This window comes from Lagenorhynchus albirostris, chromosome 9 (assembly GCF_949774975.1).
Source record: "Lagenorhynchus albirostris chromosome 9, mLagAlb1.1, whole genome shotgun sequence".
Lineage (NCBI taxonomy): Eukaryota > Metazoa > Chordata > Mammalia > Artiodactyla > Delphinidae > Lagenorhynchus > Lagenorhynchus albirostris.
The window spans coordinates 13,090,379-13,116,410 of NC_083103.1; the positions used below are offsets into that span (position 1 = coordinate 13,090,379).

At 56.2% G+C, this 26,032-nt stretch overlaps 3 protein-coding genes across 11 annotated transcripts in view; 2 read left to right on the forward strand and 1 right to left on the reverse strand.

Moving 5' to 3' along the window:
- The first annotated feature begins 640 nt into the window (after nucleotides 1-640).
- On the forward strand, nucleotides 641-8,832 carry PACSIN3 (protein kinase C and casein kinase substrate in neurons 3). 5 transcript variants are annotated; one of them, XM_060159244.1, is made up of 11 exons: nucleotides 1,053-1,106; nucleotides 4,051-4,123; nucleotides 4,372-4,461; nucleotides 4,619-4,775; nucleotides 5,532-5,767; nucleotides 5,882-6,037; nucleotides 6,617-6,792; nucleotides 6,933-7,053; nucleotides 7,227-7,363; nucleotides 7,780-7,901; nucleotides 8,298-8,832. In XM_060159244.1, the coding sequence occupies exons 3-11, from the start codon at nucleotides 4,408-4,410 to the stop codon at nucleotides 8,411-8,413; spliced, it is 1,275 nt and encodes a 424-aa protein (XP_060015227.1). In that variant the 5' UTR covers nucleotides 1,053-1,106; nucleotides 4,051-4,123; nucleotides 4,372-4,407; the 3' UTR covers nucleotides 8,414-8,832. The 5 variants fall into 5 exon arrangements, with proteins under 5 accessions (XP_060015228.1, XP_060015225.1, XP_060015226.1 ...); XM_060159245.1 differs by lacking the exons at nucleotides 1,053-1,106; nucleotides 4,051-4,123 and adding an exon at nucleotides 641-665; XM_060159243.1 differs by lacking the exon at nucleotides 4,051-4,123 and having other exon boundaries at nucleotides 968-1,106.
- A 533-nt stretch (nucleotides 8,833-9,365) lies between these two features.
- ARFGAP2 (ADP ribosylation factor GTPase activating protein 2) lies at nucleotides 9,366-20,735 on the forward strand. 4 transcript variants are annotated; one of them, XM_060159248.1, is made up of 17 exons: nucleotides 9,366-9,628; nucleotides 9,799-9,917; nucleotides 10,437-10,509; nucleotides 11,028-11,159; nucleotides 11,244-11,324; nucleotides 12,137-12,218; nucleotides 12,509-12,565; nucleotides 13,205-13,246; nucleotides 13,605-13,657; nucleotides 14,088-14,224; nucleotides 14,325-14,456; nucleotides 16,870-16,998; nucleotides 17,078-17,212; nucleotides 18,412-18,538; nucleotides 18,698-18,791; nucleotides 18,894-19,008; nucleotides 19,482-20,735. In XM_060159248.1, the coding sequence occupies exons 1-16, from the start codon at nucleotides 9,557-9,559 to the stop codon at nucleotides 18,992-18,994; spliced, it is 1,566 nt and encodes a 521-aa protein (XP_060015231.1). In that variant the 5' UTR covers nucleotides 9,366-9,556; the 3' UTR covers nucleotides 18,995-19,008; nucleotides 19,482-20,735. The 4 variants fall into 4 exon arrangements, with proteins under 4 accessions (XP_060015231.1, XP_060015234.1, XP_060015230.1 ...); XM_060159247.1 differs by having other exon boundaries at nucleotides 9,367-9,628; nucleotides 18,890-19,008; XM_060159250.1 differs by lacking the exon at nucleotides 13,205-13,246 and having other exon boundaries at nucleotides 9,369-9,628; nucleotides 18,890-19,008.
- Nucleotides 20,736-21,996: 1,261 nt separating this feature from the next.
- The window catches only part of CSTPP1 (centriolar satellite-associated tubulin polyglutamylase complex regulator 1), a 186,485-nt gene continuing 182,449 nt past the window's right edge, over nucleotides 21,997-26,032 (reverse strand). For both annotated transcript variants that reach the window (XM_060157711.1, XM_060157710.1), the window contains 3 exons: nucleotides 25,454-25,563; nucleotides 23,064-23,127; nucleotides 21,997-22,776 (listed from right to left, as the gene is read on the reverse strand). In XM_060157711.1, coding sequence (XP_060013694.1) covers nucleotides 22,602-22,776; nucleotides 23,064-23,127; nucleotides 25,454-25,563 — 349 coding nt within the window. In that variant the 3' untranslated portion in view covers nucleotides 21,997-22,601. The remainder of the gene's footprint in view (nucleotides 22,777-23,063; nucleotides 23,128-25,453; nucleotides 25,564-26,032) is intronic.

The window sequence follows — 26,032 nt, forward strand, 5'->3', positions numbered from 1 at the left end:
TCCCCTGGGGGCGCACTCCTCGGAGCGCGCGGAGGGGTTCGCAACCGCCAGCCATGTGCGCGGTCTAGACCCTCTGAGTGCCCCCGGCGTCGGACCGCGCACACCTGCGCTCCCTCCCTCCTGCCAGGCCGCCTGGTCACTGGGCCCAGGAGGGAGAGGGAGGGGCGGGGAGACCGAGCAGGTGGCGATTAGGTCAGCCTCAGAACATTCTTGGACCGCTCCAGCAGTGGATATAAATAACCGATGGACAGGCTCCGAAAAATCCCGGGGTGGGGGGCAAGGGAGTGAGGAAGAGGGATTTATTAAGGGGCGGGGGAGTGGCATCGTGGCGATCTGCAAAGATCTACTAACAAAGGGGGTGGAGGGGCGAAGGGATTTAAGAATGAATCGTGGTACAAAATCTGGGAATAAGAACACGGAGGGGGAGGAGCTCGTGCCGTTCTGCCCCACCTCCACTACTTGTCTGCCCAGTCCTCAGAATGGGCCCTCGGATTGGCAAGGAGGGCTGTGCAAAGAAAGGGCACGGCTTTGGAGTCCCGACCCTGCCCGACTACAGATCTTGTGCAAGCTACTAAAGGTCACTGAGCCTCAGTTTTTGCATCTATACAATGGGAGTCCTAATGCTTACAAGGAGATGATTGTGAGCCTCGTGGGAGTTAAGAAAGGTGTGCTCAGCAAAAAGAGTAAGGCAGGGTAGCCCCCAGACCTCCCGCCGAAGGGAGCCAGTGCAGGCCCGATCCCTTCGCATTTCCACCGGTCTCCCAGGCTCTGCGGAGGCCGGGGAGGGGCAAAGCCGAAATCTGACTCGCTATAGCCGCGCGGCGCCACCCTGGGGAGTCGGCCCTGGCGCTTCTCAGGCGGGAGCCGAGACCCCACGGCCCGCGCCCCGGGAAGCGCCGGTCGCTGCCATGCCGGCAGCCCCTGCCCCGGCCGCTGGCCGGTGGGGTTGCGGCCGCAGCAGCGAGGAGAGGGCGGGGCCAGGGGCTGGGCTTCCCGGGGGAGGGCCCGGCGCGCACCGGGAGGCGGCGGCCCCGGCCCGGGAGCGGCAGGACTTGGGCCGGAGCGTGGCCGGACCCCCACCCGCCGAGGCGCCCAGGGAGGACGCGGTGAGTGCTGCCCGGGCGGGGCGGGGAGGCGGCGGCGGGAGCCGCGGCTCGAGCACGCCCTCTCCTCCTCCGGCTCCTGAAGTTTGCAATGGCAGTGACTCCCTCCCCGAGCCCCCGGCCACCGCGCTCTGCGGGAGGACAGCAAGAGCTGCCGCCGAGCCGAAGGGGTCTATTATCTGCGGCGCCGAGCACCCGGCGGGGACCTGCCGGGGAGAGGGAGGCGTCGGGGCTGGCGGGCCACACCATCTCCTGGGGCCCCTAAAAGGCCCCAATCCGCCCTGGGACCCCAGTAGGGGTCTTACTCCCCAGGACCCCTCGCCCTTAGCAAAGAGCCCCAGTTCTTGGGGCCGCAGCCTCGGGCAACCATCTGGAGTTCGAGGCGGCGCCGGCCAAGGCAGGGTGCGCCCCCTCCCCTCAGCGATGACCGGCTGGCCCCACCTCCGCCGAGACCAAGTTCAACAAGTTTGCCCAAGAAGTCCTAGCTAGAGTCTCCATGGCTAGGCCTGGCCCGGCCGCTCCGCGTGGGCTCCATGGGCTCCGGGTCGTGCAGCGCCGGGCCCGCAAGAGGGCCAGGTCGAAGGGAGCCGTCCTTAAGGGTTGAGGTTAGAGACGGCAGCCCCTGGCCTCCGAGGTCTGGTGTGAGCGCTCCGGCTTTGGAGCGCGTCATCAGGGAGCAGGCACCTCAGGCGGCAGGTCGGGTTTCCAAAAGCGCCCCTTTGTTATGCCCCTCCCTGGCCCTGCCTCCTCTTCTTTCCCCGCGCCACCCCCTCCCCCAGCCTCCCGGGCCTCTCTGGCTGCTGGTTCCAGTCGCTCTTGCCTAAGTACCCCTCTCTGGACCAGTCGACCGGCCCCTTCTGTGCCTTCAAATCCTCGGGCTGCGGGCGGATCGGGAGGGGCGGCTGGGAGAAGAGGTCCTGAGGCCAAGCCCGTGCCTCAGGACAGAGGATGGGCAGGGCAGGGCAGCAATGCTCCCTCCCAGGGGCATGCCCCCGGCTTCTGGAAAGGGTGGGGGCTGGTCCGGTTGGGGGTACATGCCAGCCTCAGGTAAGGGAGTGGGTTCTTCCCTGAACTCCAAGACTCCCTACCTTGGCTTAGCAAGCTGTGAGAAGACCCTGCCAAGCCCCAGAGGACTTGTCCCAGCCCAGTAGGTGCTGGCTCCATGGGCTGGGGAGGTTCATTATCTGCTTTCTGAGCGCTTGCCTGTGGTGGAGCGTGTTCTGGGGACCAATCTGGGTCTCTGCTGGGGTCAGGAGGCACAGGGTGCTGGCCCTTCTCCGCAGGGGCCAAGGCACAAGGCCCACCCCTGCTGCTAGGTCCCGTGGGGCAGTGGGGCCTGGCTGTGCCTGGGGCTTGGGCTTGTGTTTGCTCTGGGAGGCTGAAGGGAGCAGTGCCAGCCCTGCACACACAGCTTGCTCTGTTCTGGGGCCAGAGAGAGGGAACGGGTGGGGGGCAGCTCTCCCGGGAGCCAGGAGCACAGAGGCTGGAGCAGGCAGGGGGCCCAGGCCCCTGGATGCCTGACTGGGACAGCTCTGAGGCCCTGGGATTTACAGCTGCAGCCGGGTTTCTCTCCATCTGGTTGGCAAGTCCTTTCTGGGTAAGTGGGACAGACTCAAGAGGAAGCAAGGGGAAGTGCTGAGGACCCTGGTGGGGCCAGCTGCTCTGCTCCTCTCCTGCTCTGGGCCCAGGCACCTCCACTGTAGGCCTGAGCTCTCCCTCCTGTTAGCTGAGTGGTGGAAGCCCACTCAGGCCATGCTTTCTCAAAGCTGCTATAGCCAGTGGGTTTCCTGGTCTTCAGGTGGATGTCATTTGTTTTCTCATTCAGCTACTAACTAACTCCAGTGCCTGCAGAAACACAAACTGGACCCTCAGGAAGTCTCTGCCAGTGACTGGGGACAGATCCTGTCCTGTAGTCACAACCCAATGGGATATAGACGGGTGGGAGATGGGGATGGAGGAATGGGCGGGGGGCTGGAGAAGGTGCCTCACTCTGAGTTTTGAAGGATGGGGAGAGATTTACCAGTTTGGGGAGTACTGTGATAGAGCCCTGCTTTGGGAGCAACAAGCACACTGTCCTCCTGGGTCTGGCGGTGTCCCTTGGGCTTGCTCAGAGGAGGAAGTGATTTCCTTCTAGGGGCTTGAATTGATGCTGGGGACAGCTGAGACCCTGCCCAGAGACAGGAGGGGAGTGGCCGCATGCCACTGTGTCCTCTAGCCCCTGGGGGTGGTGGCTCTGGGGTTGGAATCTGCCTTGTCCTCCTCCGCAGCTCTGGAGCACACTGTCATAACTGGCTGATCACCTGTCTGACACCCCGTGCCGCCCCATACTCTGGGCTTTCTGAGGGTGGGGCTGAGTTACTCATTATCCACGGAGCCCTTTGGGACCTCATAGTGGATGCTGTGGAGCGGGATGTGTGTCCCTCGTGACTGTCAGGCCCCTCACATTTCTTGTTCATTGCCTGGTTTGAGTCTTGTACCAGCCCTGGCACGGAAGCAGACCAGGAGGTGGAATTTCCATCTTAGGAGGGAGCTGAAGCCCCTTAGGAGAGGACAGTCTAATGCACTTGTTCGAGCTTCATGGCCAAGATAAGACTCAGGCCTCTTGGTTCCCAGTCTGCTCTTCCCAGCACGGGGAGCTACTGCAGTGTGGCTGGGCACCCTCTGACCTGGCCTGGTCTGGTAAAGGGTCGCCTTGTTCAAGGAAAGGCCACAGAGCCCTGGCTTGGGCAGGCGTCCTCTTGTCTCATCTGCGGTTGGGGCAGTGAGAGGCTCTCTGCCCACTACCCACCCCCGCCGGCCATGTAATCCCCAGCTGGACCATGTGACCCGACTGGCATTCTCCTGGTTGGAATCTGGCGCTTCTGACAGCAGTTGCTATATTGGGGGAGCTAGGCACCGCCCTGGACACTGTCAGCTCCATCCTCACCCCCTGCTTTGCTCTTGTTAGCTCCAAGGCAGAATCACAGTGGCAGCTTTGAGAGTTGGACACCCAGGTCCCTGAAGCGAGCTCTAGGCCCCAGGTACATGGAGTGCGGTGGTGGCGAGGGCAAACCAGGGCGAGAGGAGGACCTTTGAAACTACCATCTTTGCCCCCACCCTGGGCCCTCCTGGGGACTTCCAGACCCCTGCCTGCTAAGTCCTGGCTCTTAACAGTTCCTTGGGTAGTGGGGACGGCAGTGGGGGGCAAAAGCCAGGGATAGGAGAGGGTCTTTTCCTATCCCCAAAAGTGTGTGTCTGGCTTCCCTGCTTACCCCTCTGCCCTCTACAGCTCTAATCCGCCACCATTCCGTGCTGCGGGGACACCATGGCTCCAGAGGAAGATGCTGGAGGGGAGGCCCTAGAGGGCAGTTTCTGGGAGGTGAGCAGCTAGCTGGGTACCAGGTTTGGGGGTGGCACGGAAATGCTCACCCCTCTCTGGGCCCAGTCATCTGTCCAAGGGAGGAGCCTAGCTGTCAACCCCGGCCCCTGCCGGGGGCTTCTCCCTGGTGACACTATCCTTCTCGTATCCTCCCCAGGCTGGAAACTACAGGCGGACGGTGCAGCGGGTGGAGGATGGGCATCGGCTGTGTGGGGACCTGGTCAGCTGCTTCCAGGAGCGCGCCCGCATTGAGAAGGCCTATGCCCAGCAGCTGGCCGAATGGGCCCGCAAGTGGAGGGGCTCCGTGGAGAAGGGTGAGCCTGTGCTCGGGCCCACTGGGAGTAAGAGGGCTGCCGAGGGTGGGGTGACCAGGCAAGGCAGCTTCTTTTTGCACCTCTCGTGGAAAAGTTCAAGGCTTCCACGTCTGCCTTCCCTTTAAAGCGAGATGATCCTCCCAGTTATTCTTATAGCTGTGCTCTTAGAGTTCCCGAAGTACTGTCATGAGTCATTTTGATATTTCTAACAACCCTATAATGGAGATGGTCTTCTTCTACCCATTTTCCAGAGGAGAATGTGGCAATTCAGAGAGGCTAAGTGACTTGCCTGAAGTCACACAGCTAAGAAGAACTAAAGCTTGAGCTCAGGCCTTCTGACTCAGGAGCTTGAGATCTTTCCATCCAAACAAGCTGCCTTCCTTGGGGACGGACACTAGTTCTTCCTTCTGAGGCAATAGAATATAGTGGATTATACCACAGTCCTGGGTTTGAATTTCAGCTCCAATTGTAGCTATAATGCTTTGGGCAATTACTTTCACTTCTCTGGGCTGCCTTTTTGCTGGTTCCATGTTGTTTGTGACACTGTCTTCACAATGGTGGATGAGACAAGGATCCAGTGAGATCTCGTATGTCCAGGTACAGATTAGGTATTCAGTAAGCAGCAGCTGACATTATTTGTTGTTATCTTTGCATTTCTGCTCCACGTCTGGCACCCAGAGCAGCACCCGACGAGAGGGGGTGGGCTTATTGCAAGTGGCATCCCCGGCCCAGCCCAAGCCCCTTCCCTCCCTGCAGGCCCTCAGTATGGCACGCTGGAGAAGGCCTGGCATGCCTTCTTCACTGCGGCCGAGCGGCTGAGCGCCCTGCACCTGGAGGTGCGGGAGAAGCTGCAGGGCCAGGACAGCGAGCGGGTGCGTGCCTGGCAGCGGGGGGCCTTCCACCGGCCTGTGCTGGGCGGCTTCCGCGAGAGCCGGGCTGCCGAGGACGGCTTCCGCAAGGCCCAGAAGCCCTGGCTAAAGAGGCTGAAGGAGGTGAGCCTGGGCGGGATGGGCAGCAGAGGCACACGCCTTCCTGGGTCGGCCTGGGGCTAGAGGGGGCCAAAGCATGGCATGCAGGGTCCAAAGTGGTCCCTGTGTGTGTGCCAGGTCGAGGCTTCCAAGAAGAGCTACCATGCGGCCCGGAAGGAGGAGAAGACAGCTCAGACTCGGGAGAGCCACGCGAAGGCGGACAGCGCTGTCTCCCAGGAGCAGCTGCGGAAGCTGCAGGAGCGGGTGGAACGCTGCTCCAAGGAGTCCGAGAAGGTACCGGCTGAGGGACTGGGCTGGCCCAGGTCAGGGCTTCCTGAGTGCCTTTTCCAGTCCCCAGCAGTTGTATTGCTCTCATCCTCACCTGCCATCTTCTCTCCAGATTATCAGTTAAGGGAGGAACCTGAGAAAGATGATGCTTTACTCAGGAGAGAAATGGTGTGGTTTCGGGCACTGGGATAATCTTCGCAGTTGCGGAGAACTTCCCAGCTCCTTTCCTTTCACAGTGTCCCACCTGGGACAAGTTCTCACGTTGTCTACCCTGCCAGAGCGCCCTTCCTCCAGCTCTGCACATCGAGCTCCTCCCTGTCCTCTGAGGTGCTGCTCAGATTCCACCTCCTCCGGGAAGCCTTTTCTGATTTCTCCCACTGCTCCCCATAGGTTGACCTCATCTCACTCTCCACCAGACTCTTAAAGCTGCTGTGCCTGAATGCCACCTCCCTTGTTAGGCTCCTGGGGTTCCTCAAGGGCAGGAGCCAGGTTTTGGGACCCTGGTGCCTAGCCCACAGGAGGTGCTCAGTAAATACTAGCAATACAAGGTCTTGTCCTCACCAGACCCCCTCCTCTCCCACCCAGATGAAAACCCAGTACGAGCAGACACTGGCGGAGCTGCATCGTTACACCCCACGCTACATGGAGGACATGGAGCAGGCCTTCGAGACCTGCCAGGCTGCCGAGCGCCAGCGGCTTCTCTTCTTCAAGGATATGCTGCTCACCTTACACCAGCACCTCGACCTCTCCAGCAGCGAGAGGTATGGCCTGCAGGGTGGGCATGGAGATCTGGGTGATGCTGGGTCTCCTCCATCTCCCCTGGGCTCTGGCTGGGCTGAATGAGATTGGGGTGCACAGAGGCCCAGGGCTTCCCAGCCTGAGGGTTGTGCCTGGGGCACAGGTTCCACGAACTCCACCGAGACCTGCATCAGGGCATCGAGGCAGCCAGCGACAGGGAGGATCTGCGGTGGTGGCGCAGCACCCACGGGCCGGGCATGGCCATGAACTGGCCCCAGTTTGAGGTACGTGTTCCAGGCAGGCTGGGGCTGGGAGGTGGGGTGGGCTCCCACTGGGCTCAGCCTGGACCTCAGGAGGGAGGCTGGGGCTTGGGACGAAGGAGGTCAAGGTGGTCTGGGTGGTCCTGGCGGCCACCAGAGCCTGCAGCCCCGCCTGACCCTGAACACTGCCCCCACAGGAGTGGTCCTGGGACACACAGAGGACAATCAGCCGGAAGGAGAAGGGTGGCCGGAGCCCTGACGAGGTTACTCTGACCAGCATCGTACCCACAAGAGATGGTGCTGCATCCCCACCCCAGTGCCTGGGGTCCCCAGGGTGAGAGCCAGGATTCGGGCTGTGGGAAGGAAGCAGCTCTGCCCCCTGCTCTGCCCTCCGTCCTCTGTCTCTTCCCTTCACTCCCGTCACACCTGAAGTGGGTTGAAAATCGGTGCCAGGTACCTTAGGGGTTGTAATGCTTATGAGTTGTAATGATGCCAGTTTTTATGGTGGTTTAGATTTGCCAGGCGTTTCCCACATTCCCTCTCATCTACTGCTCATGTCAGCTCTGTGTGGCAGAAGTGTGCCTGAGCCTGCAGGCATTCATGGCAGAGGTCAGGCTAGAATCTTGCAGCTTTTCCCCACCTGCCTCTCCCTGGGTTCCTCCAGGAGGTGAGCCCTTGGCCCTGAGTCCTAGGCTCTCTCTCTCATGTTCCTTGTGCCCTGAGACTGCCCCTTTGTCCTTCCCTCTCTAGCGGCGGGCAGGATGAGGAGTGGTCAGATGAGGAGAACCCCCGGAAGGTTGCTACTGGGGTCCGGGTGCGGGCACTCTATGACTACGCGGGCCAGGAAGCTGATGAGCTGAGCTTCCGAGCAGGTACCCTGGAACTCCTTTCTTGATCCCTTCCAGACTTCAGCCCCTCCACCCCTTTTCCCTGCCCCTTTACTAGCCTGAGCAGGATTGTGGAAAAGGGAAGCCAGACATCCACTTATCAAGGGCCAGTTCTCTGACTCTTAAGGCTGCTCTGGGTCCAGCCCCCAGGAGTCAGAGTGTCCGCTTGGAGACCTCATTTGCCTCTCAAAGTCATCAGCTGCGGCCTGACTGCTGCATTCAGGGTTGGGGGTGGAGTGGCTGACTTTGACCTCCCTCTGCCTGAGCCAGGTCTCTTCTAGCTGGGCTCTCCGACTACCCCCTCCCCCTCAGTCCTTGACCCAATTGCAGGAATGGGGCTGGGCCAGGACAATTGCCAGTGACCAATCCCCCTTCTCGCAGGGGAGGAGCTGCTGAAGATGAGCGAGGAGGATGAGCAGGGCTGGTGTCAGGGTCAGCTGCAGAGTGGCAGGATTGGCCTGTACCCGGCCAACTATGTGGAGTGTGTGGGGGCCTGACCTGCTGGCAGCCCTTCTGCAACGTTTCTCCACCCTGGGTCAGAGCCCAGCTTGTCTGGACAGTGGGACCTGAGGGCCTTGAACCATCCTGCCCCTGCTGCCCCTCTGTCCCTTGAGGAGGGAGGAAGTCCTGGGACCCAGGGAACGGGAGGGGCCTGTGTCTAAGAAGGGACTGGTAGGGAATGGCCAACTGAGTCTAGGCTGAGGGGAAGATGGGGAGGTCAGGAGGTGACAGAAGGGCCCAGGGGTGCCTGGGTCTCCCCAAGAGTCCTCCAGTCTCCCCAGGAGGTGTGGATGCAGTTCCTGATCTCTGTGTTTTGGGGTTCCTGGGGTTGGCCTGGGGTGAGTGTAGTTCTGGGCTAGCAGCACTCTTTTGTGGCTTGTTCTAGTGTGTATTAAACTTGGAAGAAAAAACAAAACAGGCTTGTATGCATCTTTTTCGCTATTCCACCCTTGCCAGGCTGCCGAGGGCATCTGGAGAGAGGCACTGAGGAGGTCGTGGGCCTGGAGTATACTGGGGGGGCGGGGGTTGGGCGAAGGTCTGCCAGCCTGGTACCTGTTCTGGGCCTTCGGGACCCTAACCTGGGGTGGAAGGGACTCGAGATCAGAGTTGGTGTGAGCCGTCCAGGCTTGGTGGAGGCTGGGTGCTGAGTTCTGAGCCAGGCGGGAGCCCAGCCAGTTTATCTTCCCGTCCAGGCCGGCGGGACTACGACTGCTTGGTAGGACTGTTAATCATTACTCACCGTTCGGCAACTGGCCTGAGCTAAGGCCGGGTGCCGGGCCTCGCAGTCCACGCTTCTGTGAGGTGGCTCCACCTTCTGGGGGTGGCGGGGCTTGCGGGCGGCTCTGCGGCGAGGTTTGGGCCTGTGGGCCGGCCGTCGCCCCGCCCCGGCTGCGGATTGGCCGCGGCGCGGCGCGGCGCGGCGCGGCGCGGCGCGGATTCGGGCGACCTCGTGGGGCCCGGGACGCTGACGTCTCGGCGCCAGCTCCGCCGGCCGCCCATTGGTCCAGATCGGGACAAATCACTCCACCCCTCGGCGGGCCGGCCCCCGTTGAGGCCCACCCAACTGTGCCGCCTTCGCGGCCGCGGATTGGCCCGTGACGGGACCCGTCGATCGCGCTGGTGTCTGGGAGGGAGAGAAAATGGCGGCCGAGCCGAGCAAGACAGAGATCCAGACCCTTTTTAAGAGGCTTCGCGCAATTCCGACCAACAAGGTGCGTGAGAGGGAGGCGCGCGGCGCCCGGCGCCGGCCGAGAGGGACTCTCCCGGCTCCCCTGGGTTCTGAGGGAGGGAGAGGGGCCGGCGCGGGCTGTTTTCCTGGGGTGTCAGCGCCCGGCCTCGACTCGGGGCCCCTGACCATTCGCTCATCTTCTTCTCCACCCAGGCCTGCTTCGACTGTGGCGCCAAGAATCCGAGTTGGGCCAGCATCACGTACGGTGTGTTCTTGTGCATTGACTGTTCCGGGGTGCATCGCTCCCTGGGCGTCCATCTCAGCTTCATCAGGTGGGGTCTCCTCGCCGTCGGTTGGGACTGGGTGCTCAGCAGGGGAGAGTGGCTGCCTGGACTTGGAGCGCCCTGAGTTTGGTGTTCGCCAGCTTCTCACGGGAGGCAGCCGCCAGTGTGGGCCCCTTGTTACACAGGCGGTTCGTTTCCGCGTCTGGGTCAAAACTCCGTTATTTCCTGGTGGTCAAACTCGACGCTCCAAGCGTTAGTTTCAGGGAAAAGTTATCTGCGTTGTTCTTGTTGCTGATGCACTGGAGCGAGACTGTGGCTGGCCTTAAGGGAAAGGCCGAGTCCAAGCTTCGACCTCCTTTCGCATCTGGGAAATAATTAGTACCTTTTGGACTAGGTGAATACAGAGCAAAGCTTTCCTGGACAGGGTAGAGTGGAGGAAACAGGGAGGTGGCTGATGAATGTTTCCTGGGTGCCTACTGCAGCCCGAGGCCAAATGACAGGTGTGGGTCTACCAGGGAAGCGTCTCCTGGAACCTGCTGGTAGGTGACACACGGCCCTTGCACACAGGTCCACAGAGTTGGATTCCAACTGGAACTGGTTCCAGCTGAGGTGTATGCAGGTCGGCGGGAATGCCAATGCGGTAAAGCTCCTCCTTACCATCCTCCTGCCCCCGTTCTTCTGCCTGGGTACTGACTTCACAGTGACTTCTTGGAGGCCCTCTCAGTTTCTCTGTTCAGAGGATTCTCTGGTCTATGGCAACACTGTACACTATTCTCTACACTTGGAGATTGGTCGTTGTTCTTTTCCAAGGGGCTTTGGATTCGAACTAAACTGGACAGACGTTCTTGGGGGAGAGGCCAAGGGCTTGGGGCCTCCACAGTTGTCTGGGTCTCATGGGCCTGGATGAAGGAAGGGCAGAGTGGGTACAGCATGCTGTCCTCAGGCAGAGCTGAGTGAGGTCTGGGCTTCAGTCATTCATCGTAGAGGATGGGAGGCTGTGTTTTCTGTAGGAGTTTCTGAGGAACTTTATGAAAAACTGCTGGTGTCAATAGAACATACTGTCCTGTATAAGTAATAACCAGACTGTTAAAAGGAGGTGTCTGTTTTGCTCTGGGTAAACCACCTGTAGCACGTTCTCTTCTCTTCTTTGCTCACCAGACAGCCTTCTTCCGCCAACATGGATGCACAGCCAGTGATGCCAACACCAAATATAATAGCCGAGCTGCCCAGATGTACCGGGAAAAGATCCGGCAGCTGGGGAGTGCGGCCCTGGCTAGGCATGGCACTGATGTAAGTGCCTGTTCTCCCGGGCTGGGGTCATGGGGTAACTGGGAATATTCAGAGTCCTGTGTTTCAGTTGTGTCTTCTTTCTAGCTTTGGATAGACAATATGAGTAGTGCTGCCAGTCACTCGCCAGAGAAGAAGGACTCTGATTTCTTCTCGGAACACACTCAAGTGAGTGCGCACAAGGAATGTTTCCCACAGTTGTTCCTGACAGGTGGTTTACTTACTGAGGCCAAGGCCCACAGTCATGGGCATGGATTCCATTCGCCTTGGTGTGATACCTCATACGGGGAATGTTTGGGGCCCACTGCTGGATAGACCCAGGTGTTTCCTCTTCCCATGAGTAGGGGTGCAATGAGGCCCTCCTTAGGAACACACCCCTATAAGCTGGGGTGGTAGGGAGGATGAGAAGCTTCTTAAAGGCTCGAGGTATCAGGAACCCCAAATAACTTTTCCTGGATTCTTCCCCTATGATAAAGGCACTGTGGCTGGGGACAATGAAAGGATTCCCTCCCAAGCAACCTACCCCTGGGAGGAGGTTTCCCCTCTACCCACCCACTGGGTGTGAAGTCAGACTCTGTTTGAATCCCTGCTCCTCTACTTAGTCTTTCTAGTGTGGTGGCTAAGACACCTAACCTCAGTCTCTAAGATGGAGAACGTATCTACCTCATAGGCTTGTTGTGATTATAAAACATATTTACGTGTAAAAAGCCCTTAGACTTGTACCTGGCACATGGTGAGTGCCCGATGCAATTATTAAATTAAGGGAATGGGTTCTGGCTCTAAGTAAACAGTGAAGGGATGGAGGTGGCTGCTAGTTTTGTGCTGCTTTCTTCCGTAGTGAATAGCAACTATAATTCTGATTGCTAACCTCCAGTATTCTTTCCTCATGGGCTTGGAGTAGGGCCTTGTACCCACAAGGTATTTGGCACTCTTTGCCAGCAGGAATGGCTCATCAAGGCTTTTGTCATCTGGCTTTTCAGCCCCCTGCCTGGAATGCACCAGCCACGGACCCATCAGAGACCCAGCAGCCACCCCCATCTGCAGAGAGCAGTGGCCTGGCACGTGAGTTTAGCCCAGATTCCAACTATGTGCCTTGGTCCTGGCAAAGGACTTGGGGCTAGGAATGGGACACCTCGCCAAGGTAATGGGAGTGAGGGGTCTCCTACTATCTCTGGATGGGCTGGGATTCACTTAAGTCCCTCGGAGGAGGTGGTGGGCATTCTTTCTCTATTTTGGTGGCCTCAGAAAGCTGAGGAAAGTCGGTGCCCCTACTTTTACCCCATCACTTCCCTTAAGGGGAGGTCATAGGAAGTTTTGAGTCTTCCACCTGATTCCCATCATTGCATCCACAGAGCCGGAGCACGGCCCCAACATGGAGCTGCTTGGCACCTCACCCAAAGCTTCTCTGGGTTAGTATGCCAGGTGGCAGGTGTGGGGTGCCTGGGAGAGGGTCGGCCTCGGGGGTTCTTTTCAGATCTGCTGCTGCCTGGTCATGTGGACTGAGGTCCCAGGAGACTGAGCATCTGATCTCTCTGGAGTGGGGCTTGGGATTGAAGTTGTGGCTGCAACATCGACCACAAGGACTTGAGAGCAGGCCCTTGGCGGCCGGTGTCCCAGGGCTGGGGTTTGCCTCTGGGGGTGGGGCTGGGGCTGGCCAGCGTGAGGCTGGACACCTAACCCTGGGGGCCGAGGCAGGATTGGCCTGTCTGGTCTATTTCACGAGAAAGGGGACAACTCTGAGCTGCTAATGGCTGGAGGCAACATTGTCCTTTCTCGGCCAGTCCCTGGCCTTTCGGCTCTTTTCTACTCTTTTCTTGATGTCCTTCAGACTTAGTTCAGGGTGAACAGTCCATTTGCTGCCCTGGTTTGTTTTATCGACCTTTGGGCATTGGGGCAGGAAGCCAGCAGAATGACCGTCAGTCTGACCCCATGGGAAGGCTGGCATGGCCTGGTCCGGAGTGAGGCTCTGTAGAGGCCTCTGGGCTTGGGAGCTATATGGAGGCTCTGAGGTGGGGCCCCCTGTTAGCCACAAGTCTGTTTTTCTCCAGAGTCCATGTATCTGTCACCTAAAGGGGCTCTTCCTGCCAGAGGTAACCAGCAGCTTCTTGGGGAGCCCCTTGCACGCCCGCTCCCTCTGCTCTAGGAGCTGAGGCTGGTGTTTGGTGCTGCCCCTGCCTGGCGGTCTTCGTGTTGGGTCAGGGACTTTGGTGCTTCAGGTCTAGGTTCTTAGGTCCATCGGCTGGGAATCAGTAACCTCCTCTAACCTCGTCTGTCTTGGCTTGGACGTCCTGACACCATTGGTTGGAGCTGGTGGTGGCAGCTTTGCCTTCCCCTGCCTGAAGCTGTTCTTTGTAGAAGCTCTTGCCAGAAAGCTGCATGATGTGGACTGAGCTGCTGCCTCTGACCTCCCTTTGTCTCTGCTCACGCCCCACCCTCTTCCTCACACAGAACTGAAAACCTCCCTCATTGGCAAGAAGAAGCCAGCAGCAGCTAAGAAAGGGGTAGGTGGGGAGAGGCAGTATGGCAGAGTGGTTAGGAGCTGGAGTCAGACGCCTGGGTTCCCCCTTTTCCCTGACCACTTACTGGCTGTATGACTGGAAAGGTGCTTAGCTTCTCTGCACCTGATCTGTGAGGGGCTGTCAAGATGCTTGTCTCTAAGGGGCTCCTGGGAGGAGTCAGTGAGATTGTGCACATAAGTGCTTGGCACATCCCGGGCCTGGTAGCGTTAGCTGTTGTCCTCCGGCCCCCAGGCCTCTGCTGGGGTTGTGTGGGCCACGTTATGCTCAGCTCCAGCAGAACCACTGTTCTCCCTCTCCACCATGCTGACGGGGCTCCTGTTTTTTTTACACTAAACTTTAAGAAGGAACCCTTTCATTGTGGGTGTTTCCATGCATTGTGGTTGGCAAAGCTCTCATCCCATAATTCTCCCAGCTGGGTGCCAAGAAAGGCCTAGGGGCCCAGAAGGTGAGCAGCCAGAGTTTCAGCGAGATTGAGCGGCAGGCCCAGGTGGCAGAGAAGCTCCGTGAGCAGCAGGTGGCTGATGCCAAGAAGCAGGCCGAGGAGTCCATGTGAGTGTTTGCCAGAGGGGCCCCAGCTTGTATGGGGTTGGGTGGGCAGGTAGGACAGGTCAGGATGGTGCCGGCCTCTGACACGTTTGTTCCCTCTAAGGGTTGCCTCCATGCGTCTGGCCTACCAGGAGCTTCAGATTGACCGTAAGAAGGAGGAGAAGAAGCTACAGAATCTGGAAGGGAAGAAGCGAGAGCAGGCAGAGAGGTTGGGCATGGGACTGGTGTCCCGAAGGTGAGGCTCAGCTTTGGGGTGTGGCAGGGAAATGCCATTGTTCCCCTGGGAACCATTGAAGGTTCTTCCCAGCAATTTGGGGTTCTAGGCTTAGTCTTCCTCCAAGGCTGAATAGATGACTTTGCTTATTGTCTTCAAGCCCCTAGTATAGTGCTTGGCACATAGTAGGTACATGCTCGCTAAGTATTTGTTGAACGAATGAAACACAGGATCAGGTGCTCTTTCGATATGTCCAAGAGACTAGGGTGGTATTTCTTTTTCTTTTTTTTTTTGATATTTATTTATTTATTTGGCCGCACCGGGTCTTAGTTGCAGCATGCGGGATCTTTAGTTGTGGCATGCGGGCTCTAAGTTGCGGCATGCGGGATCTAGTTTCCTGACCAGGGATTAAACCTGGGCCCCCTGCGTTGGGAGCGCAGAGTCTTAACCACTGGACCACCAGGGAAGTCCCTAGGGTGATGTTTCTTAAAAAGGGTGCTAACGGCACTTTGAATGGCAGGACAGTTTTCTCAAGAGCTTCCCAAGAATCGCAGGGCTTTCAGCATTCCTAATACCTGTCCACTAAATGCCATTAGTGTTACCAGATGCCATAACACCCAGAAATAACCCCAGACATTTAAATGCCCTTTGGTTGGGTGGTACCCTTCCTGTTTCAGGACCACTGGGTTTATGTTGCTGTGGTTTTCTTAAAAAAAAAAAAAAAGAACAAGGGCTGCTGACCAGTTCTCTTATGCATTTTGTTTACTTCACAATAAGAGTTAGCATCTAGAGATTTCAGTAATACTAGATTTTTTATCTCTCTTAAAAATTGGAATATCTGGCAGCGCCAGGATGAGCAATCCTGGCTACAGTGAGCTTGTGCTAAGTGGTGTCTGCTCCTTTCCAGGGGGCGTGAGCTTCGCCAATGGCCTTATTTACTTAAATACAGCAGTGTTATACAGGAGGTATTGTTTTCCCTTTTTACAAATGAGAAAATTGAGACTCAGAGCAATTAAGCAATTTGCCTAAAGCCCCAAAATCTAGTAATTCTTACAACTAGATTTTGAACATAGAACTGTTTGATTTTATATTTAGTATTTGTAGCCATTATGCTCTACTTCTCTGGAAGAAGATACAGCTGGGTATTTCTACTTAATCTTTCAGGACACGGCCAGTTGGATTTAAGTTATTCCCTTTTAGTCTGTGTGCTAATAGTGTAACCCACAGCTAATCAGGGAGACAAAATTTTATCCCAAAAGGACTTTCCTCTTCCCTCTTTTGTTCACAGGAATGACTGGATTAAAGGGTATATTTAAAACTTTCTTTTTCTTTTTTGTACTGCAGTAGAATCATTTAAACCCAACCCACCTTATATAAAACCCTATTGCAAAATATTCACTCCTTGGAGTTCTGCCAACCAAAAGTGGTAGATATTTTTTAATGAATTTATTTAAATGAAATTAATCCTTAAAAGCCTCTGTGGAGCTTAACACAGGAGGGAAGAGAGGCATCACGAGTTGGTATTGGCTGCCAAATTCAATGCCTCTTCTCATTGGGAAACCAAATAGCAGATCCAGGTTTTAGTGCGTAAGGCCAGACTCTACTTTGAAATGCTTTCTTCTTTAAAAAAAAAAAAAAAAAAATTGGATGGGATAATTAAGAACTCATCCTTTGATGCCATTAGACTCACTTCCCTGGTTCTGGGGCATTTCATCTTTTTTGTTTTATGTGTCTATCTTGGTGAAGGATGTGGCTCATGGTGCAGCAAGTTGAGGACAGAAAGCACTATTATTTGGTGCACATTATCGTTAAAATTAAAACAGGCCAAACAGTCATTTGTCAGGGAAACCCTACTTTGAGAAAACAAAGCTGATGTATTGACAGGTGAGGGGTGCTCTCCAGTTTAGCACAGTTGCTAGCACTTCCTGCTGGGTCTTGCCCAGCCCTGGGTACAGTCAGGGGAAGAAGGTTCTGGGTGGTGCTCAGTGAAGGAGAACCCAGGTTTCTGCCAGCAGCTGGGCATCTTCTCTTCTCTCTCTTTTTTTTTTAATAAAGTTATTTATTTTTGGCTGCATTGTGTCTTCGTTGCTGCGCTCGGGCTTTCTGTAGTTGCACCGAGCAGGGGCTTCTCTTCATTGTGGTGTGGGCTTCTCATCATGGTGGCTTCTCTTGTTGCGGAGCACAGGCTCTAGTTGTGTGGGCTATAGTCGCACGGGCTTAGGTAGTTGTGGCTTGCGGGCTCTAGAGTGCAGGCTTAGTAGTTGTGGTGCACGGGCTTAGTCACTCCATGGCATGTGGGATCTTCCGGGACCAGGGCTTGAATCTGTGTCCCCTGCCTTGGCAGGCAGATTCTTAACCAGTGCGTCACCAGGGAAGCCCTGAGCATCTTCTCTTGTGCAGTGACACTGATGCTCATTCCTGCTTTTCTCCACAGTTCCGTCTCCCACTCGGTGCTGTCTGAGATGCAGGTGATCGAACAGGAAACCCCAGTGAGTGCAAAATCCTCCCGCTCACAGCTGGACTTGTTTGACGATGTTGGTACTTTCGCCTCTGGACCCCCAAAGTAAGGCTATTGTTGGGGTGCAGACTGGGCTACCATGTTCCTCATCAAGCTTCTCTGAGCCACTGTACTGTCTCCCCAGGTACAAGGACAACCCCTTTTCCTTGGGGGAGAGTTTTGGTTCCCGCTGGGATACAGATGCTGCCTGGGGTATGGACGGGATGGAGGAGAAGGAGCCAGAAGTGACTGTCTCAAGCGTCCGGCCCATTTCAGAAAGGTGGAGTGCTCTAGGGCAGCGCTGTCCAGTAGGATGCTCTGTGATGCTGGCAGTGCTACTGTGTGGTGTGGTAGCCACCAAGTATGTGGCTAGCGAGTCCTTAAAAAGTGTCTAGGGTTAATTGAGGAACTGAGTTTTTAATTTAATTTGAATAAATTTGAATAGCCACATGTGGCTAGTGGCTACCAGATTAGAGAGTGCAGGAATCAGGCTTTGGTTTGAGCTGTGCTCTGCCATTGCAGGAAGCCTTGTAGCCTCTTGTGCTTGAGGTCCATTTCTCTGGCAGGAGGAGCCTGATTTTGTGTCTCTGGCCTTCATCTAGTAATTTATTTTATTTTATTTTATTTATTTATTTTTGGCTGTGTTGGGTCTCCGTTTCTGTGCGAGGGCTTTCTCTAGTTGTGGCGAGCGGGGGCCACTCTTCATCGCGGTGCGCGGGCCTCTCACTGTCGCGGCCTCTCTTGTTGCGGAGCACAGGCTCCAGACGCGCAGGCTCAGTAGCTGTGGCTCACGGGCCCAGTTGCTCTGCGGCATGTGGGATCTTCCCAGACCAAGGCTCGAACCCGTGTCCCCTGCATTGGCAGGCGGATTCTCAACCGCTGCGCCACCAAGGAAGCCCCATCTAGTAATTTTTTAAAAGCATATTCCATGTTAATCGGGGCAGTCCTTAACAGATAAATAATCTGCAAGTAATCCATTTGTAAAAAGGGGACATAACTAATGACTTCAGAGCTGCCATAAGGATTAAATGTAATGAAACTTATGAAACACCTAGCTCAGTGTCTGTGTCGGTGCTGGGTGGGAGTGACCGTGTACCTTTTCAGCCACACTGGCATGCTTTTGAGAGTAAAAGGGGGGTAATACTATTAATTACGCCAGGAGAGTAGGTATAAATCCAGGCAGACTGAGACATTTGATCATCCTAGTGGTTTGGGGTAGAAGCGTTGGCCCCTCCAAACCCTATTTCCATGCTACCTAGTGGAGGGAACATAAGCTCTCTGTGCCTTGGCTTCAGTGTGGAGAAGAGAGGGCCCCTGGGTCCCAGAGCCGTAGTCAGATGGGGCCATGGTGAGCATCCCCAGAAGGCCACTGGTGCTTTTTTTGGCCTCCGGTAGGAATGGGGTAGTAATGCTATAGTGATACTATTGCCTGGTAGCAATGGGAAGAGTCAGAGCTGTTGTCCCACATCCACCCCTCAGAGTCACAAACCGGAGGGAAGTGGAAAGCCGGAGCTCAGGCCTTGAGTCGAGTGAAGCACGACAGAAATTTGCAGGAGCCAAAGCCATCTCATCTGACATGTTCTTTGGGCGGGAAGTGGATACTGAGGTAAGTAGAGTTGTCCGCTTACCTGAGCCTGGAGGCAGCAGGTAGAAGCAGAGCTTCTTCCCTACTGTTTTGGACTTTGGCACCAGGGTGGCTGGGCCTGGATGAGTTCTTGGGTCATCGGCCCAGAGGTCCTGAGGCCTTGCCTTTTCTTCACCGCAGCATGAAGCCAGGTCCCGGCTACAGCGGCTCTCGGGCAGCAGCGCCATCAGCTCTTCGGACCTCTTTGGGGACATGGATGGTGCTCATGGAGCAGGTAGGCCCCAAGCGAAGCCTGCGAGCAGAGCTGGGGCCCCCTGGACTGGGAAGGGCTTCCTGCTGGGCTCTGGGTCACCCTTTCCCTTGCTTTGACAGGTAGTGTGTCTCTGGGGAATGTGCTGCCCACAGCTGACATTGCCCAGTTTAAGCAGGGTGTCAAGTCTGTGGCCGGGAAGATGGCCGTGCTGGCCAATGGTGTGATGAATTCTTTGCAGGTGAGGCTGGGACTGCTTGACCTGGGGTGGGAGGAGACCAAAGGGTAATGCTTGGAAGTTGGCCTTCTCCACCAGATCCAGACGTAGCTGCACGGTAGCCCTCAGCCCGAGAGAGCATTTTCTTTTCCTGAAGGGCAGCTTCCTTCCTTTGAGCTTGGTACCAGGACTGGGCCTCTCCCTAAGATGATGCCATGTCTGCAGTGATTTTCCCCCACTCTTGTCATCTGTACTGTTTCTCCTCCCTCTCCAGCTTCTGTGAGATCAGGCAGGGCTTCCCCCTTGGGATCTGGCCACAACCCCTTTCCTGGGTCACAGTAAAATAGAAAACAGTCTCTGCCAGGGTGAGATTGGTGCCTGATTCCCCCGCCTGCCAGTACTCCAGTCCCGAGGGGTGTGTTGGGGGAGGGTGTGCATGCTGGAAAGCTGATGCAGGTTAGAGACCCTGACTTTGTTTTTTCTTTCCCCATCCCCAGGATCGCTATGGTTCCTACTGATCCAGGCTCCATGGCTCAGACATATGGTGTTGACAGCAGCAAAAACCTCATGATTCCTAGGCCTGGGATGCTTGCCTTGTGGAAGCTGGGGAGGCATTGTTATTTTATACCTGTGGTGTGTGAGTGGGTGGCCTTTGAGGATCTCGGGTGAGGGATGGGCAGTATCAGCCCCTGACCTCTGCCTGGAGATTGCGCCCTTTATCCTCTTCTTCTCCCCCTCCCACTCCTGTGTGCTAGATTATTGTTAATCCAGTCCTGCCCCCAAAGCTGCTGCTCGCTTGTCCTGCCACACTGGGAGTGAGGGGGGAGAGTTCCCTCAGGATGGCTTATCCTGGGTCCAGGCCTTCCTGGAGTAGGGAAAGTAAAAAGTATAAGGCATTTTTGCTGGCTCTAGGATCCTTCCAGATTGTCTGGGGGTTTGGCCCCTGTCCTCTGGAACCAGCAGGGAGGTCAGGAAAGAGTTCTGCTGTAGATCAGCCCCCAGGGGAGGGAGGCTCTGGACTAGGCTGCTGCTGTTGCTGCTCCAGTGGTCTCTTCTGGGCACCAGGAGAGGGCAGGGGAGGGGAAGGACCTTCGTGTGGGCCTTACTGAGGGCTAGAAACTTTACCTGGTACCTAAAGGTTTCATTTGGGGTCAGACTGGAGGCCCGAGTGATCTTCTCCTGTCTCACTGCCCCTTTTTCCAGTGATCACTTGGAGGATTACTTCTCCTCCTGGGTGTCTCGGAGTCCTCCCATACCATCCATTGTGGACCACAGGACCCTCTGTCCCCTCCCGAGACTCTGTCCCTTCTTCTCTTGCTTGGTGGCCATGGTGGGTCTCATCTGCCCTGTGCTCTGCTCTGGATGCTGAGAGTGTAAAGCTGGCCAAGAAAGCAGAGGACGTGAGGGACAGAAGCAGGCTCCTGGGGCTCAGCTTTCTTCCTCCTCATCATCTGGGTCTTGGGGCCCGGACAGCACCCCACCACTGAGAGCTTGAGGCGCCTCCAGAGCTGCAGGTCTCACCCCTCTGGGCCACACACTCATCCTTGGTGCCATCGGCCCCTGCCGTGCTGGCAGCCTGGCCCCGCCCCACCCCGTGGTTGAGGGTTGAGGTTCCAAGCAACACAGACCACTGTTCCCACCACCCCCTCACCCAAAGGGATGTGACTTTCTTTCTGGACTGTTTGTATTGAAACGAAGTGGTGTCAAATAAAGCCCCGACGGGGCCCTAGGCCTCTGTTGGTCTGAGTGAAGTAGTGTCCTCTCTGGATCCTGCCTCCCTGCCCAGTGCAAGCCCCTCGCCTCACTCTCTGGGCTCCCACCAGTATGGGTAGGGCGTCGGTGCTGAAGCTGAGGGCGCTCTCTCCGGGGCCTCCAGCTTGTCCCTTCTCTGAAAGCCAAAGGCCCCCGGCTCCTTGGCCCTGTGCTGCTGTGAGGTCCGGTGCAGCCTCGACCTCACCACCCCGTGGCACACAGAGGACAGAACTGGTATTACTTGGCCCTTTAACTCACCCACTGAGCCATATAGCTGCAGGCAGGCGAGCGACTTCAGCACCATACACCTCATCCCAGCGGTAGGCTTGGTTGGGGGCCGGGGGGGGGGGGGGTGTGTCTCAGTGGAGTTAAAAAAAAAAATGTGTGTGTGTGCGCGCGTGCGTGTGGCACAACCGTTTTCCCCTATAGGGGCTCTGGGAGATGGGTGGAGGGAGCCATGGGGGCTCTAAGCAGTGATTTCCAAACTGGGGATCTTGGAGCTTTGGAATCTGGAGTGTTCATAATGGAGATTTCCGTGCTGGTCATTTGCGTTGTAAGCAAGCTCCCCAGGTGACTGATGCATGTCAGGGTTTTTGAACTGCTCTCAATCAGCTGGAGGCTGGAGATCACTGGTCCTGAGTCCTCACCACATGGCTTGGAACTTCCAGTCCTGGCCTGGGGCTGCAGAGCTTTGGGAGCCAGTCCCTGTAACTAACTATCCAGGGGTGCTGGTCTGGGCAGGGAGGAGCCCAGGAAAATGTGTGTTCCCAGTGGCTTCAGAGGAAGCAGCCTGCTCTGGGTCCCTAGGTGGGTGTTAACTGCCCAATTCAAGAACCCCTGCCCAATTCAGGGAAGTTGAAGACCACCTGCCTTACCTTCCAGCCTTGGCTGGAAGCTGGTACTCCTCGGCCTGTCTTGTTCACAGCTGCATCCCCACTGGCCTAACCCTGAGCAGGTACTTGGAAAATGCTTAATGAAACTCTGGTTGAGAGGCTCTGCAACGCTAACCCTTTGCGGCCAAAGTCTCTAAAGTTACGGGAACCTGGCCTTGAACCATCTGAGCTTGTTCCCTGAAGGTCCATTCCAGCTGTGAGGCACCTTTCCCATGAAAGGCTGAGGACGTGCAGGAGGTAAGCCCCTCTTTGCCATTATCTGAGGCAGTTCTCCAGGCTTGAGTGGTCCTCTGGCCCCCACTTCCCAGTCCTGCCAGAAAAAAGCTGGAACTTGGCACCAAAAACTCAAACTTGCCCCTTCCCTTCACCCCCTCAGTCTAGTGGCTTTAGACTCACCACTTACCAGACACAAGGGACTTTATTCATTTCACATATTTAACTGTTAGAGGAGACGAAGCAGTGTTTGAAAGTGAAATTAGTCTTTTCACCCACCCTTCTCCATCTTATGGCTAGTGGCTATTCCTCCAGCAGAAGGCCACCATGGCTATATCCTCCTAATACTTGCATCACTGGGTGTCACCCTTTACCATGCAAGGTCCTGCATGGTTATGCACGGTCTCCCTCTTCCTGGAGTTGCTGTGAGGAGATAGGGACCGTCAGCAAAAGGCTAAAGCCAAGTCACCTTTCTGGTGGCCTCGGCTCAATCTGCTGTCAGCTTGGGGGCCCGATGAGAGGCTGGCAGAGCCAGGAGAGCAGGCTGTTAACTTGCTAGGGTCACTGCTTAGCTTGGCTGATCATTAGAACCCCTCTGGCGGGTCTCTGGGCTGGGGCCGTTATTTGGCCTTTTCACCAGCAGAGGGCAGCATGGCATGGGGGTGGGAGAGGAGGTGGCCGGGAGTCCCAAGGGCTGGACGGGAGGGGGGGGGCGGGGAGCTGGGTACTGGGCGTTGTAGACAGGACCCTTCAGACTCCTCAAGTCTCGGACTCATCTGTTTCTTCGGTGGAGCCGTCGCTCTCTGCATCCACTTTGCGGGCGTGATGCAGGGGTCTCCAGGGGGAGCCAACCCGGGGAGGGGTCCGGGCAGGCAGGCAGCTGGCCTCTGGACCGGCAGTGACCGAGTTGACCAGGCCTGGGATCTGCGCCAGCCTGAAGAAGGGAAGAAGCCCGGAGGGCAGCGAGGTGCCTCCCGTCCGGAGACCAGGACCTCCGTACTCACTCTTGCATGTGGATGAAACCATGGGCTGTATTCCCAACCATGGGCTGTATTCCCAACCATGGGCTGTATCCCAGAGAGGATCCCTCAGGCCTCTGCTGGTCCCCAAACCCCTCCCCAACCGATGGACAAGTGCTGTGTGACCCATGATGGGGCATTACCGTGTCTGACTGAGGTTTTGTCCCCACAAGGGGGCAGCATCTTCCCACCTGACACTTACAGCCGTTCTAGTTCCTCATCCAGAGCTGGGTCGTGCATCAGGTCCCCTTTGTCAGGCAAAGCTCCTAGGAAATAATTGGGGGCACAGAACTTAATCTGAGGATCCTTCACCCGGGCTGCGGTCACACAGCCCGTGCCCAGCAGATGCCTATGTGCCCCTCACCTTCATGTCTGCCTATTCTGCCAACCCCGGGAGAGCTGATCTAAAAGCTTTGGGGAACAGAAGTTTAAGAGGTCTGCTAGGGGGGGCAGTAAGTCCTAGGTACTGCTGGAAAAATTTAGTGAAGCCCACTGCCTACCCTTCCCAGTCATAGCTACGAGACATCCCCAAACCTCAAGGTCATTGCACAAATAGGACGATCTCCTTCCAAGACTAGACGGTGGGTTGCGAGCAGGTACTGAGGGTTTGGTCCTTTCCTGAGGCCCCAGTTACTGAGCTGAAAAGGAGCCAGAGACACAGGATACAGCCCAGGCCCCAAAGACCATAAGTTATCTAGTTTTGGGCCTCTAAATCAGAGTGACCCCACTTTGGAGACAGAATGGTCAAAAACGCTGCCTCAGCCTCTCCAGGGAGGGTCCCAGGGTGAGAAGAGAAGGCGGGGTCAGGATCAGATCAAACTCTCCTCTCCGTGGCCAGAAGCCGCCGGGAGGAGAGCTTGTCCCTTCTCTGCCACAAATCTCTTTGAGCTGGTTTCCTCAGTTATAAACCAAGGGAAGTAATTTTTGGATACTGGGGAAAGGTGAGAGGAGAGGGTCTAGAATGCTCTTTGGAGCAGTTAACAGTGGGAGGGAAGGTAAAGCTGAAGTTTGCAGATAGATTTTAACAGCAAATTGTTAGAGAAAAGAGCTTCACTGGTGGTCAGAAGCAAGATGTGGCTTCTAACAGTGCTAGTCTCTAGAAAGCCTCAAGCTTAAAATTATCCATCTGGCTCTAGTTCAATTCCTGACTTTTTCAGATGATGCCTCCTGGCCCCTTTTGTTCTAAGTGGTGTTTAAACTATGGTCCGGTGGAACCCTCTTGTTGTTTTGTGTCTGTGAGTGTGGGGGGGGTGCCTTGAGGAGGACTAAGGGAACAGGACAACCCCTCCACAACTGGCTGCACCTGGGGGACCTCAGGTCTCTATTTCATACACTGGAGATGCAGGTGAGGGTAGAGACCATACACTTCTTTCCATCTCCCACTTGCCCGACATCAGTGCTCTGTAAAGGAACTTAAATGAATGACTGTCCTTCTTAAAGGACCCAGAAAAAGTGAAGGCATGACGTTAGTCTACGCTGTGACCCAGATGCTACTTAGCTTTTCCTTTTTCTTCCTAGTGGCTGACTTGTGGACAGGAAGGGAGGGTCAGTTACCTAGGCGTGTAACAGAAAACCTAAGCCAATTCCCCACTCCCTGCCCGCTTACTGCTGACTCCTATTTGCCACATTTGTATTCCTCCTCCAGTTGGTGACCTTGGCTACCAACCTCATTCAGCTGAGGGGGCCCCATACCCGTGCACTGTGCCTGAGTGGACCCTCAGTCAGTCCTGCTGACGTTTGTGCTCCTAGCAGGCTCTCTGTCCTGTAAGACCTAAAGCATCTAGCCCAGCACTTGGGCTGCTGTGGCTGGCATTTAACGAATGTTCAGTTTCCTTCTCTTGACCCCACTCCCGCAACTGGTAAAAGTCTTCTTTTGAGACTTAGGAACCTGGGATCTCAAGCACACCTGGATATCTCTTGAGGAGAGAGACTAATAATAAGAACCCCTCTCAAGCTCTGTGGCGATGACAGCCTGGCGGCCCCTCCCCTGGGAGGGCAGCAGGTGTGGGAGGGGGAAGAGGAGGGTGGGTAGGAAGGCCAACCAGTGAGAGTAAAACGAGGGACAGGAAAAACTGGGCCAGTGCGGGCCTCTCTCCGCCCCCCGCCCCCCTTTTTTTCCACTCCCTTTCAGACTAATAAGATTTTTTTTCCAGATGGGAAAAAGGTCTCCCCAGACACCCCTTTGCCCTGTTTACCGATGGGATTCAGGTGCCTCTGACACATAAGCTCCAGAGCCACTGATTAAATAGCCCTGTGTCTGCCCAACCTGCAGGCCACGCCCCAAAGCAGAAATGAGGGTTCCATGGGAGGGGCTGGGCGTGCCTCTGCCATGGAGAGGCTGCTTCATGTTGGGGCAGGACCTCGGGCGGGGAAGGCTCTCCCTGACCACGGGAGGGTGAGAGGCCTCAGAGGGCACATCTTGTGTTATGCATGTTCTGGCTCCCTAGGCCTCAGAGTCTGGCCCTGAGAAGTCAAGGCAGACATGGTGAAGCTGCCTCCCCCTTGGGATTCTGTCCACCAACACGGGCCAGCTCCTATGTGGCTTTACACTGTAGGGGCAGGAGAGGCTGGCCACAGCTAGCTCTGGCTTACCTAGGGCTTGGTTGATCCCATGATGCTTTGAGAGGGCCACGAGGAATCCATAGAAGGTCAGTCTCTGAACGTTGCTTAGGACCTCTTTGACGAGTGCTGGGGGTGGGCAGCTAGAAGGGAGAATACAGATGCCAAATGCAAAGACTAGTGAGTCTGAGTGCCATCTTTTCATCCAAACCTTCAGGCTTAGGGGGATGCCCAAAGCCAAGACCGAGGGATCTGCCTACCCTGGGAGCCCGAAGACCCTGGGGAGTATAGCAGATCTCCAGAAGCAAGGCCTTGACTGTGAACAGAAAGGCTGGCATGTTCACTAACTGGTGCTTCACTGGCAGGGGTGGGAGTGGGGGAACGGGGAAATGGCGCTGGGCAAGGCCTCCTCTTGGAGGAGACCAAAACTGGCTGCTCTGTCCCCAAGGGGACTTTGTGCTGCACAGGACAGCTTAACCCTCCCTTTCTGTAGGGTGAATTCCTCGCACAGTGAATATTTTTTTCCTTCTCTCTAAAAAGTCAAGACCAATCTATCTCCTGGCAAGGAGAAGGGGCCCAAGTTGGTCATCTACAGCTGCTCTTGCCCAAGTG

Coding starts and splice junctions, on each gene's coding strand:
- PACSIN3 (XM_060159242.1), top strand. CDS start 909: ATGCCGGCAGCCCCTGCCCCGGCCGCTGGCCGGTGGGGTTGCGGCCGC. Junction 1,107..4,618: donor AGGCGCCCAGGGAGGACGCG/GTGAGTGCTGCC, acceptor TATCCTCCCCAG/GCTGGAAACTACAGGCGGAC. Junction 7,054..7,226: donor TGAACTGGCCCCAGTTTGAG/GTACGTGTTCCA, acceptor CTGCCCCCACAG/GAGTGGTCCTGGGACACACA.
- ARFGAP2 (XM_060159247.1), top strand. CDS start 9,557: ATGGCGGCCGAGCCGAGCAAGACAGAGATCCAGACCCTTTTTAAGAGG. Junction 18,539..18,697: donor GGCGGGAAGTGGATACTGAG/GTAAGTAGAGTT, acceptor TCTTCACCGCAG/CATGAAGCCAGGTCCCGGCT. Junction 19,009..19,481: donor GTGTGATGAATTCTTTGCAG/GTGAGGCTGGGA, acceptor CCCCATCCCCAG/GATCGCTATGGTTCCTACTG.